Here is a 14525-nt window from a genome sequence, read left to right as displayed (position 1 = left end):
ATGCCTCTTGTTGTCGTTCGTTGTCCTGAATCGTCGTATCATCGTCGTCATCGCCGTACAAGAGGGAAAGAGCATTGATCTAGCTGGTTCAGAAAACCAGGGGATTACCGATTTACTACACGTGCATTCAAGTCAACTTTTTTTTCATATTCGCAACCATGACGAATGATGTCGAATGGCCTACCAACAAGAGATTAGAGCGAGGGGCTATTAATCATCCGGTTTGTGTGGATCTCGTCACTCCGATAAAGGAAGCACGACGGCTCAATAGAGTGCTCCGCTCAGGACTGGAAGTCGTAGAGCAGTAGCGCGAATGGCCAAAAAAACGGAGTGTTAAAATAATCATAATATTAGTATTAATATTAATTCAATCTGCTAACGGTCGTCCGGTTGGCCGTTTCTTCATCAGGTTTGAATGTGATTTGAAATTCCGGGCCCCAGAGCGGGAAACCAGCTGGATCGGTTCGCACAAAACGGCAACCGTCGTCGTCCGTCCATCCGTCCGTTGCTTGCCATCAAGATTATTATTCATATCACTTTGTTCTCTGCTTCGTATACGGCTACATGGGGAACGACCTACGGACCAAAGGTGGAAGAGACCTGCCCACGATACAATCAAATTTAATCGATTTGATTTAATTTGCATATTTTTCTTTTCATCTTCGCTGCGAGCAGCGCATAGCGAGGAAGCCTTACAAATGTTCGAATTATTGGCACCATCGACTTGAACGAACAGCTTATAAGGTAATTACTCAGTAAACGATAATAGACACTTAGAGGCATTAAGATCTGCGATAGCAATCGCTAACAAAACGGAAGGAACCCTACAAAGGTGTACCTGTCCAGACCATTTGTAGAAAACGTAACTGAATCAATTACTTCGCCGATGCTAATCCAAACGACAGCGTGATCAAGCACAATGAAACAACACATTTATCCCCTCGGCGGCGGTAGCAATCGCTAATGCAACCTGTTCCGGACAGCACATATATTTGGACGAGCGGATACATTTTCATTAGCGCCTCGGGATGCCACAGAACGGCGGTATTTCTCATTGAACCGACTAGGTGTGTGCAACTATGTGACTAATAATTACGTTGTTCGGTCGCTCCACAATAGCAGTAGCGTAGAAAGGTTGAAAGCGGACACCTCCTTCCTTTCGCTATGGTGCGTTGTGGATGGGTGCTCACAAAATGCAAAGCTAATTCCAGTTCACAGCATACGTAGTTCGTCCCCAGTGGCGGGCGACGGCGATGATGCTGATGACGATGTTAATTAACCGAGTACTCATCACACCAATGTGGACGAATACGGCGGAGGCGCCATCGTCGTTGGTATGTATTTCGCTGGATTGGTACCGTTTGACGAACGAGGGATCAAGTGAGTTTGCTCGTATTGGCAATGATGGCAGATAGACGACGGTGGCAACACGACACAGGTACTGGTACATCGTTAATATTATACCGTTTTGCACCGTACTGACAAAGGCGAAGGATTAAAATGTTAAACATCACTCGATTGAGGTTAGAATCACTAGCTGACGCTGAGAGGTCATCGAGTGTTTTGAGGAAGACAAAAAGTGATCTATTCAGTAAATTCGTTGCACTGTACTGAGGGGGGAAGAGCCCGCCTTCTATCTACGAAATGTAGGCAACAGAGTCCGGAACTCGGCGATTTGCAATCCCAGACCGGTTGGCAAGAATTTGACACCTTAAACGTGCACATTCCGATTATTCGGGTATCAGATAGCTAACCACAGCCCACCCCAGTAACTTGACACCGAAACAACGGGGCCACCCAGACCAACACTTGACCCTGAGGGCGATGTTCTCATTCTCAATTCCATTTTATCTTTTTTTTTCTTCTTCCCGAAAACCGACCAACCGAAGAAATCAACCTTCGGCATTAATCACCACACGCTTATCACCCCTCGCTCGGAGCCGGAAACTCACAATTATCCGTCTGAATGGCTTTGCCGGTCGAATGAATGAAGCATGATGATGATGATGATGATGATGATGATGGTAGTAGCGCCGCCGAGGCGTGAAAAGAGCTCTCTCATATCACCGCCGCAACCGACATGAAACCCGAGGCGGAAAATACCAAGAAGCAGAGTTTCCAATCAATAACGTCCCCGGCTCTTATCAGTTCTCGGTTCAATTTCTTCATCCTTCGGTCTACCCCCCCCGCTTTAGTCGTGCTCGAGTTTTTCGCCCCATCGTAACAATAATTAATAACACGGTTCTCTACGTCGCTTGCTCCCAGCCAAGGGGTCCCCCGTCAGTGTGGTCGTAAATTACTTTGATTGATTTAATTGGAATTTAATTTTACACGTTGTTTTCTTCACGCTTCGGCATTTTGTTCGCCCGACCCATCGTCGAAGTAGGTCTCGTTCGTTGTTCGTGCGATGTGTGCGTTTTTCATCCTTCGCAACTATACGCCTACAATGCTACTTAGTTTCTTTTTTTTAGTTGCGGTGCAATTGGGAGCCCTGTGCAGCTCATCAATGCAGATTAGCATTTCCAGCTAATTAAATAATTTCACGCTGTGAGTACGACGTCATGCTCCGTCATCAACGTCATCTGGTGCGATTCCATCCATCCATCGCTCCGCCAGTTGAGTTCAGAGTCGGGCAGACGAAGAGGGAGAGAGAGAGAGAGGGTCCTCTGCTGGTGTATAATTAAAACACCATTTGCTTGTTATTATCTCTCGCTAGAAGAACTTAATCGCATCCGTCGCTGAGCCGCCCGGAGGTTCGCATCTCGGATCCCGAATGAAAATTCTCATGCGAAAATACATTCGGAAGCATTGAGTCATATATCAAGGTTACATTGTGCTTCGTTCGAATCGATTTTTAATCGGGTTCCCATCGTTTAAAACGTGGAGTCACGCAATTTGACCCTCTGCATGCTAGATGGCGCCGGCACTATTGACTTTGCTTTCATGTGAAATGACATGGAGCACGAACGGAAAACGGAAAGATGAAAACAACACTTTTTTTTCGCACATAATATCACAGACCAATAGACGACCTAAGGGAGGTTCACAAATGTAATTGGACGTGGAATGCGATTTTAATTGAAAACGTATTTTTTGAATTGAAATCTGAATTGAAAATTGAAATTGAAATTGAAAATGAAAATTGAAATTGAAACTGAAAATTTAAAGTTGACATTGAAATTGAAAATTTAAATTTAAATTAAGTTTTTTTTCCTTTTAATTCAACTACTATTGAATCACTTTTACTTACACTAATTCAATGATAGTGAAAGTAAATAGTAAACGTCGAATGATGGGGAAAGTGAAAGTGATACAATAGTTGTAGAATTAAAAACAAAAACAACGTAATTACCCTAATAAATGGGTTCCATACACTAAAGATATCACAGATGGTACGACCATACCACATAAAGTTTGCATGATATCCAGAATTAATGGTTAGGCGCGATTATGATTATTGTTTATGCGGGAAGGTATTTCAATTTGAATTTTCATGAAGTAATGAAATTGGGTTGTTAGCGGAATGCTAAATAAAACAGCAAAAAAGGTTATCTTCCATTTAATTCCACTTAATTAATTTTGGTATCCATGACAGATACGTATTTCGACTACAATGTGCAGTCTTCATCAGTGTCATTCCCACTAAAGAACTTATCAAAATCTAACCCCCTTAAGTACTCATCCCCTAGGTAAAAAAGTCAAGATCTTAGGTATAAAAATGAAACTTTCAAATTGAAATTGAAAATTCATACATATATAATTAAGGAAAAATACAAATTTCAACAATCTGGAACTTCAATAAGCCTATACTTTCCACAACTATTTGCTGTACAACTTTCCCAAAGGCCCTGCAGCGATGCCAGGTGTATTAAGAACAAATCTTCATCGAGACGGACGAAATGTCTTCACATGTCTTCATTTCATTTTTTTTTAATTGCGACCGGAGAGTGTTGCGATTTACAAAAAAGAGTCATTACAGAATTTCAGAAAAGTTACGGGACCATCATTTGATTTAGGAAATTTCGTAGTAGTTTGGGGAGCTTCGCAGTAGTTCGAGAAACTTCATAAATGTTCAGGGAGCTTCGTAGAACTTCATGGAACTTCGTATAAGTTCAAGAAAGCTGCGTTGCCTAGAAGTTCAGGAAACTTTCTAAAAGTGCAGCAACTGTTGTAGAAATTCAGCTAACTTTGTAGACGCTCAGCGAACTTCGAGGTTGTAGGTGTTCAGTGAACTATGTAGAACTTTATTGAACTTTGTAGAGATTAGGCGAGCTTGAGAGAAATTTAGTGACATTCAGCGATTTCTTAAAAAAAAACACACGTTCAGGATAAGGCCTCCCTTAGCATAATCGATAAAGGTGCAGCTACAAGGCAATACCATGCTGAAGGTGGCTGGGTTCGATTCCCGGTTCGGTCAACGAATTTTTCGAGATGGAAAATTTCTCGACTTCCCTGGGCATAGGGTATGATTGCCCTTGCCACACAATTATACTAATGCAAAAATGATACAGGCATCGAAAGCTTTCAATTAAAAACTGTGTAAGTGCATCTAGAACTCTAATTTCAAATTCGAAGAAGAAGAACGTTCAGGATAATTTCGTCGAACATAGCGAAAAATCAATGAGGAACGTAAAGCTGCGAGCATCGTAGAAGTGCAGCAAACTTTGTAAGAGTTTAGCAAATTGCGTGGCAAATTGAGGAACTGTTTTGAACTTCGAAGAAATGCAGGGAATTTTGTAAAATATCGTAGGAATCCTAAAAAAAAATCTAAAAAGTTCAGGAAACCTTTAAGCGTTTCAAAAATCTTCAAGGTTTCAGTTTATGGAATTTCGTAGCAGTTTGTCAGAGACCTTATACTTCAAAAAAGCTAAGTGCAGCGATCTCAATCTATTGCTTACAACCCACCGGCAAGTCGCAGATCATCAGACATCTATTCACATTTGAGCTAAAATTCGGCCATCTTGAATCTCGCAAAAAACTGCAAAATAACGTATTTAACAAATCATAACTCCAAAACCTCACTTCCAATAGTAATGACGTTAGAGACAAATTTGTAGGAATAATCATAGCTTTTCAGAAAAAAATATACACGGGTAAAAATTAACGTACTTTTGAGTAAAAAAAAACAAAACAAAATTTAAAACATACTTAACAAAAAAATACAAAATAATAGACAACATTGAACGTTGGAACGATTCAAAGAGGGACAACATAAAAAGGTCGAATGACAAAAGGCCAGAGGTTCAAAAGGTAGAATGAGCAAAAGGTCGAATTATTCCATGAATCCATTTGACCCTTTGTCCCGCTTCTCATCATTCGACCTTTTTTTTCCATTGAGCAGTTCCAGGCAAAAAAAAAAGTTTTGAATCGACCTTCTCCGATTTGTATGAAATTTTGCGTAATTGTTTGTTAAGGGCAATGACACACATTTTTGCTGAAATTCGGTCATTTTGGATCTTGTAAAATTATCAAAATGGCACCCTTTAATTTTTTTTTGAAGAATTGTATTACCGAAACGGCATTGGAGACCAACTTATAGTAAAAAATATTATCTTTCAAGGAAAAATAAACATAATATTTTTAAGTAAAAATACAAAATAAAAAAAAACCCAAATATCCAAAAATTACCTTGCTTGATTTTTTTATCTTTTTATAGAAAGCTTATCAAAAATGCAAACTTTTGAAGGGTTAAAATCATGGTCACTTGAAAACTGACAAAAATCGTAGGACTAGAGCTTTTGCTAAAAATTTTGAACTTTTGTTGATACGCTTTTTCGGATGTTTTTCCACAGAAAATAATCTAAAATATCATGAAAAAAATGTTTTCTGATTATAAATTAGGGGGTGTTCATAATCTACGTAGACAGTTTATGGGGGGAGGGGGTTGACAATCACCGCCGGTTGACCGCCCACACAAATTTTAAAACATTTATATGGAAAATTCAAACATTTGACCAAAAGTCAAGTCTACATTTTTTATCAATTTGTCCTGGTTTTGAATATTTCAAAAGTTTGCATTTTACAAAAGCTTTAATTTAAGACTTTATGAGATATGTGGATTTTTTTTAAAATAGATTTAAACAGAAATTTGCTTCTTTTTTGCAACCTACAACTTAATCTCGTATGTCATTTCGATCAACAGTGCCATTTACGTGCTACATTTTTTTGAAAAATTTCAAGGATGCTTTTTTGAAAATATTTAAGATTCAAAATGGTCGAATTTTAACAAAACTTTTAATGATTGAAATTTTTGCAAAATTTCATGCCAATCGGAGAACGACGAGTTTTTCTATTCGTAATTTGGCGTGGAACTGCTCTTTTTCCATTCGACATTTTGTCCGTTCAACCTTTTTATCTTCGACCTTTTGTACCATTAAAATAATTCGACATTTTGTCCTTTCGACCTTCTGTCCTTTTGACCTTTCGTCCTTTCAACCTGTTGTCCCACTAGAATTAAATCGTCCTTTATGACCCCCTTGGACCTTTTGTGTTTTGACCTTTTGTCCTACAACCAAAAACGAAAGGTTGAAAGGTCAAAATGTCGAAACCTTAATTTAGCCATTGACATTGACAAACATTTTAATTTTTTTAATGAGTATTTGAAAGCGAAAAAATACAAATTTATAATTTACTCATTAAAGTTTCCAATCGGGATCACACATTTTCAAATAACAGGTTTTTTACGATCGATTTTGCGCCATCTATTTTCGACCTTTTGTCTCTTTATAACCTTTGTCTCTTTAGACATTTTGTCTCTTTATGACCTTTTGTCTCTTTAGACATTTTTGTCTTTCAATCTTATGTCGTTCGACCTTTTGTCTTTCGATCTTATGTCGTTCGACCTTTTGTGTTTTGACCTTTTGTCTTTCGACATGTTGTCTTTCGAAATTCTGGCTTTCGACCTTTTGTCTTTCTATCCTTTGTCTTTTGACCTTTTGTTTTTTGACATGTTGTCTTTCAACCTTTTGTCTTTCAAACTTTTTTGTATTTCAACATTTTGTCCCTTCGACCTTTTGTGTTTCGACCTTTTGTCTTTTGACATGTTGTCTTTCAAGCGTTTTGTTTTTCAAGCCTTTTATCTTTCGACATGTTGTCTTTTGACCTTTTGTCTTTCGACCCTTTGTTTTTCGACATTTTGTCTTTTGACCTCTTTTCTTTCGATCTTATGTCGTTCGACTTTTTGTCTTTCGATTTTATGTCGTTCGACCTTTTGTCTTTTGACCTTTTGTCTTTCGACCTTTTGTCTTTCTACATGTTGTCTTTCGACATTCTGTCTTTCGACCTTTTGTCTTTCTATATTTTGTCTTTTGACGTTTTATCTTTCAAACTTTTTTGTATTTCAACATTTTGTCCCTTCGACCTTTTGTATTTCGACCTTTTGTCCTTTGACATGTTGTCTTTCAAGTTTGTTTTTCAGGCCTTTTATCTTTCGACCTTTTGTCTTTCGACATGTTGTCTTTCGACGTTTTGTACTTCGAACTTTTGTATTTCGACCTTTTGTCTTTCAACCCTTTGTTTTTCGACATTTTGTCTTTCTATATTTTGTCTTTTGACATGTTGTCTTTCAAGCGTTTTGTCTTTCAAGCCTTTTATCTTTAGACCTTTTGTCTTTCAATCTTTTGTCCCTTCGACCTTTTGTCACTTCGACCTTTTGTCCCTTCGACCTTTTGTTCCTAAACCGTTTATAAACTACGTAGACTGTTTTTGATAGATTTAGGTTTCAATCCATACAAATTAGTCGAGAAAAGGTTCAACCTGAAAAATTCCGAGCCGGGAATCGTATCCAGCCGCCTCCATCCATGGTCTTCCTTTAAGTTGCGCCTTTACCGACTGAGCTAAGGGACTCCCCCACAGGGAAGGTATGTAAAGATGAATTCTGCCGGTAACCAATCAAATGGAAACGTGCACATGTCCTGTGAAGACAGGATCGTCATGTAGAAGCTCAGGTGTCAATCACGGTCGCCATGTTAGATTGACATGATCATAATTTGTGAATCAGAGAACATCAAATGTAAGCTCAGGAAACCTCAAGGAAAAGGAATTTTCAGGGGTTTTCGTGTCTTTTTTATTGGCAATAGCGGAGCACTTCAATGGTAAAATCAGCAAACTTTCAGGGCATACTCAGAAAACCTCCACCATGGACTTTGAAGGCTAAGGAGTTAGCAGGGTGGCCACTGAATTTAAGAAATTAAATTCACGGTTTTTTCAAAGGTGCCAGCTAACAGCTAAATATGGTAATAAGGAAATACCGGCATGCTTGACTTCAGCAATTTTAATGCAGAAAACCGTAGAAACCCTTCTCCGTTTTCTTTTGAGAAACAACGTAATCTACGGAATAACATTTGAATTCCCGAATTAAGATTTTTTTTTTTAAGATTACATAAGAATTTTTGAAGCACGGCCAGCACTTTTCATGCTTGAACTCTATGAGATTTTTGAATTTAAGTATAGCCTATTTTAAAGATCTCAGATTAAAGAAAAAGAATCATGACTCTTGGACTAGGATAACTTTTTAAGATTATGACGCTTCAAAACATTGGCTGGAGGAGAAATGTAGACGAATTATATGGATAATTATAAAGCAATTCTGGGGCAACTTTCAATAGAATTTGACTATAAATTTCACGTTATTTTGCGAAGTATTTGTAGAAAATTGTAAGGAGAACTACAGGTGATTTTCAAGGTAGTTCTGAAAAGACTATTACGGGGATGATGAGTAGAGTTCTAGGGTACTGTAAAGCAAATCTGAATAAATTTCAAGGAGCATTCAAGGGGAAGTCGAAAGAGGATTCAAACTGCTTAATGTAGTTCAAACAATTCTTTGTAGAATTTTAAGGGATTTCATAAGAAATTTTGAGGAATTTTTAGAAGTTTCCAGGATGGTTTGGGAGGTAATTTTTAACATATTTCCAAAGCAACTGTGAGTAGTGTTTCAGGAGATTTCGAAGAAATTTGAAAAAAAAAAATCAAGTTCGAAGGAAATTTTGGGATAGTACTTTTCTAAATAATAAATCACATACCAAGAGATTACTAGGAATATTTCAAGATAATGGTTAAGAATATAATTAAAGCACATTCTTGCGAGAATTTTTAAGAATAAAAAAAAATAAATGTAAAGTGAATTTCAAGATTTTTCTTTAGGGAATTCCAAAAGTGTTTTGCAAAGAATTCCGAGACTTTTATTTAATTTAATCTTTAATCAAACACCAACACAGCCAGTTCTTGAAAGCATCCTGGAAAATGATGGATATACCTCCATAATTTGTCTTGTCTATTTGATATATGTTTCACATCGTAGATGCGTCACACATATCAAAACGACCGGGTCTACTGTGCAGCATTTAAGGGGCAAGATGATTCAGAAAACATCGGGCCTGTTTAAATCGAAGATTTAAACACGATGCTTCAGAATCCAATGAATGGATGAAATGTGGAAATCTCGTACCGTACGTTCCGATTTTAGTAATTATTTAATTGGTTGATTGTTGGAAGCATCAAAGCTAGAAAGGTTAAGTGATGCTCCAGGTTTTCCTGTTTGAGTGGCCACCCTGAATTAGAGGCTGGTAAACGGTTGGACAATGCGTACCATTGGATGAGGTACGAGTAACCATAGGAAAGATCGAGTAACCACCTGGTGGGACCTTGATCTAATGCAGCTCAGAACAGCGTCTGTTCCGCATGCTAGGGATGGCTGATAACTGTCTTCGTGCAAGCGTGGGACTCTAAACAGAGCTGTGCATGATACTTTTCCGACAAAAAGGGGATTGAGACAGGCCCAACGTCCATAAAAAAAATCGTTGCTAATAATACAGAAGGAATTACGGATGACGACTTCTGTGTACAGCACAGGTCAACCAGGCTATAGTCAGACTGGTAATGCAAGTATGGTTAAACTTAGAGGCGTGTCCAAAAAGTGCGAAAAACAAGTGCAAATGACAATGATGTAAAATATTCTGAAAGCTCAGCAAACTCTGAAGACGCAGGACGTCACGAATAACTTCAGGGAGTACCAGTACTAGTCCAAAGAACCAAGTCCAGTGAATTTAAAAGAAAAACAAGTACAGAACACTACGTATTATGTTGGGTTCTGAGGGCATGTCCAAAGAACCTCAATTATGGAAGTAGTGAGAGCTTGCCATCTGAAAATCAAGCGTAGTCTTTGAAGCTTCAAATGACAAGTCCTAATACTATGTTCAGAGATTTCTAGAAAAACCCCTGCGGTCTCGTTCAAAACGAGAAAGGAAATTGTTCTACTTACATGATTAATATGATTAACGCTGCTGCCACTGCTGACCCCGCTTCCGCCATTGCTGCTAATAATACTGCTCCCGATACCACTACTGCTACTGCTGCTACTACTGCTACTACTACTACTGCTGCTGCTGCTGCCGCCGCCTCCACTGGCGGCCGTGAGCGCGCTGAGGCTGCTACTGCTGCTGCCATTGCTATTGCTGCTGCCAACGGTGAGGCCACTGCTGGCAACACTGCTGCCACTTAGACTACTACTACTGCTACTGTTGCTGCAGCTGTTGCCACCGTTGGTAACGTTCGCTGCCGCCACGGCCGCCGTCACTGGGCCACCGACACTGGTGCCGTTTACCGTTGCCGTTGCCGGCACGCCTACGGTTGGACTACTTATGTTACTATTACTGTCAATAGTTTTACTATTGTTGCTATTGGCATTCCAGCATTCTGCTGCAGCTGCTGCTGCCGCTGCCGCTTTCTGTTGGTCGAGCTTCTGTGCCGTCGTGTCGATAATCCTCGGCGGCTTGTCGTCGACCATAAGCGTCGTTAGCTCGACGAGCGTCGAGAGGCGCTTCTCGTTGCGCTTGTTGCCTAGCTTGACGGCGAACTGCGAAAGAGAAAATGGAGAGGAAAGATGTTAGAATCCGAGTGATAGCTGTTTAAAACTAGAACTACTGAACAATCCACGTGACATATCAATCATTGATAAACAAGCAATGCACCAACAACCAGATTGACACGTTCAGCACAAAAACCGTCCCCGGTGCAAAATTCCCATAGAACATATCCGTCAATTTGAATTGAAAATTTAAGAACCCTGACGCCCACTGCGCGAAGCGGAAGGAATCAAAACAAAGAACCAACAAACGAAAAAAAAAAAAAACGGCATTAAATGTCAAAAACATTTATCCCGACGATGCTTTGCTCCCCCGTTCAATGGGAGCTGTTTTTTTTTCGGATCGAGTAAAAAAACCAAAGCGAACAAATTAATTTAATGCTTTTAAAATTGATTTTCCTCTCTTCCAGCGCAGAACAGAGCGAGCGAGAGGGAGACATATAGAGAATCGATGGGATTTTTTGTTTTGTTTTGCTGCGAAGCGAAGCCCGGGGGGGGGGGGAGGGTGCTTTGATTCGATTTATTTATCGGATACCGATATCGGATTGCATTGCACTCTGCTATGCCTTGTTTGTATCGCTCCTCCGCGACAGCGTCCGATCGAAATTTTCTGGGAACTGCCACCGCCGAGGGGTAGGCAAATGGGATCTGTCGAAAAATAAAAATTAAAATAATCCACCAATCCATCGAAGCGTATGTTTTATTTTCCAATAAATTTTCAGGAGTCCGTCAGACATCATGGGAAAGTGAGATAGAGAGCGAGAGAAAGTGAGAGGTGGACCAGGACAACGAATGAATAATTTGCAGTCACGTTCCAATTCGGCTGGGTTCGAAAAAAAAGTTCTGGCCCTAGAGGATGACTTTGGTAGTAAAACAAAAAAAAAACTTCAAACTGACAGTGATTCGCCACCCCAAGCTGTACACCTATCGGATTTGGAAGGACGAGATAACGGGGGAAAAAAAGACGGCGAGAAGGGCGAGAGAGCTAAAGAGGAGAACGGAACGGCCGGCAGGGGGTCATCCAAATTGGATAAAAACGGATCCTTTTTGCGCTTGGGGAATTTTCAATGATCAATCTCGATGGAGCAACTGCGGCGCGTGATGACGACGTCCTCGACGATGACAACGATACCCGGCGGCGGCCCGGTGATTGATTTTATCTGCTTCGGGTCCGTTCAAAGGCCACCATCGCCACCTGGGGGCGACGGGGTTGCGTACAAAAGCAAAAAAAAACCGACGTCAGAAAAAATAAACGGAAAAACTCCGGAGTGATTTAATTTTTATTGACAGTTTGTTAATTTGCGCGATAAATTTTCCGCCTGTTTCGCTTCCTCGATAGGGCGTGTTGAAATTGGTCACACGGGTGCAATCAATTGAGCGGAAAGGCGGCTCGTGGAATGTTGATTCTTGGGGGAGGGGCAGGCAGGCAAGGCAGGCGGTGCAGTGCACAGGTTGTTTTTTTTTTGTTTAATCCAGGTGATAAACTGAAAATTAAATAATATTTTAAAATTTCGAAATGGTTTTCCCGAACATACATGACATTTAACGGTTGGTTTAAATTGTTGATAGTTGGTAGTGTTGTCAACGACGCCGCATATTCAGCCATTTTGATTTCGCAAAATAATCATGTAGTCATAAGTAATCAAGGTAATCAGAATAATCACAAGTAATCATGAATAATCAATGGTAATCAACTAGTAATGATCATGAAGAAATCATGAGTGCTTAATTCATGTTAACAATAAAGTAAACATGAGTAATCACAAGTCTTGGTAATCACAAAAATCTTCGGTAAATACCGACGATTTATCGCACGAAAATGACTCATTCTGTAAAAATGTGTCGTCCTGAGAAGGACCAATTGTTCGGCCTTCACTAAAAATGATTTATTTGATGAAAACAGTGATACAATTATCATGTGTACATTTCTCACCAGTTTTTCATGGTAAATTGGAAAAGTTATTTCAGCAGATTTCTATAGTTATTTCCTATCGATTGGTGTATTTAGATTTTAATTTCGTTTATAAATGACAAAGTTACAAGCGTTCAAAACCTAACACTATTTCGCCACACATCCACAAATACGTAGTTCCACGTCAAAACGAACGAAGTTTACCCGATTTTTTACAAAGCTCTCTGAATTTGTACAAAATTTTCTGAAGCTATTTGAAGTTCTCCGAATTTCTATTAAATTTCCAGAACTGCTTATAATGTCCTTTGAAAATCGACAAAGTTTCTGAAATTTTACGAAGTTCAATGGAGTTAAAGAAAAATCCTTGAACGTCACTGATTCGTTATTGATGAAATTTAGCTGAAGTTTGCTGAATTTCTATAAAATTTGCTGAATTTGTTAGCAGAACTAACTCCATAACAACTTCATCTCTTGAAATACCACTTCTATGTGAAGAATCAACTTAGCCCTAATCTATGTTCGGCAGATTTCAATCGACTCGCATATTGTTTGTAGACGTTATGTTTCTGATTATCTGATTATTATATTACATATTACTATGTATCAAAAATTCTGGATGAGGAGGGACCATCAGGGCAATTGAAGCGATTTGGATGGGGGGGAGTGAAGATGCCAACTCCCTGTTGCTAATATTTCGTGGATAAAGGGCGGGCTGTTCATCCCATTCTTTGGGACATCTTCCTGTTGGATGGCTCGTTTTCTGACCAATTGGCTGATCAAGTTGTTGGAAGGAGATTCTTAACTGTCCCAAGGAAATGAATACGCAAATTGCCTGTCAATCCATCCATTCGTTTTATTGTAATCCTCCTTTTAGTTCTTGTCGTACTCCTGACTTGTTCGGTGAGCCCTCTAAAGTTGCTCCTAAATTTTAATCTGTTCGGTAATGCCATCCAAACGTGCCGCGTGACGAATCAAACTAATTTTTGGTTGAATGATCAAGTTAAAGAATCTATGACAAAAGATCGAATAGACAAAATGTCGAATTAAATTTAGGGAGACAAAACGACGAATGGACAGAAGGTTCAATTGAACATAGAGGGACAAAAAGTTGAAGTGGATAAAAGTTCAAAATACCAACATCACAATTGACAAAATATTGTTTAGAAAGTTTTCGCTCAGAGTTTAATAGAACTTAAAAAAATACTCATGATTTGAAAAATAAAAAATATTTGAGACTTCGTCACCCATTTTATTCTCCAACAATTTGACCAGTTTATCAATATCGACATTTTGTTTATTCGACCTTTTCTCCGTTTCGACGTTTTGTCGATCTAAGTTCAATTGTCGACCTTTTGTCCCTTCCAAATTTTGTCTACTTCGACCGTTTGTCCCTTAGACCGTTTGTTCCTTCGACCTTTTCTTCCCTCGACCTTTTGTGCTTCGACCTTTTGTCCTACAACCCAAGTTAAAACACAACAATCGGTACAAACTTCCCGTTGTTCACATTTTATGCATAGAGGGCGGTCTCGTCTTCTTTTAGGCCTGATTTTTGTTTAAAATGAATGAGCAAACTGGCACCGTTCCACTGCAAGAATTACCTATCTCATTAAGCCATTATCTTTGCCAAGCTGCCTTGCTTTAGCAGCAGAGCTAACTCCATAACAACTTCATCTCTTGAAATACCTCTCCTACGGTACATCACTATTCAACTCAGATTTCAGCCGAGATCAAACCATAAGCCAACAACGGATA

At 39.2% G+C, this 14525-nt stretch overlaps 1 protein-coding gene across 9 annotated transcripts in view; it reads right to left on the bottom strand.

Annotated features, from left to right (window-relative positions):
* tay (tay bridge) overlaps positions 1-14525 on the bottom strand; it is a 489253-nt gene that overhangs the window by 360190 nt on the left and 114538 nt on the right. For all 9 annotated transcript variants that reach the window (XM_065221307.1, XM_065221308.1, XM_065221311.1 and 6 more), the window contains exon 2: positions 10259-10852. In XM_065221307.1, coding sequence (XP_065077379.1) covers positions 10259-10852 — 594 coding nt within the window. The remainder of the gene's footprint in view (positions 1-10258; positions 10853-14525) is intronic.

This window comes from Ochlerotatus camptorhynchus, unplaced genomic scaffold, assembly GCF_037179485.1.
Source record: "Ochlerotatus camptorhynchus isolate MF236.1 unplaced genomic scaffold, CSIRO-AGI_Acam_v1.1 ptg000141l, whole genome shotgun sequence".
NCBI lineage: Eukaryota > Metazoa > Arthropoda > Insecta > Diptera > Culicidae > Ochlerotatus > Ochlerotatus camptorhynchus.
The sequence above is the reverse complement of the archived record's forward strand: the minus strand, read 5'-3'. Positions and strand labels throughout refer to the sequence as shown.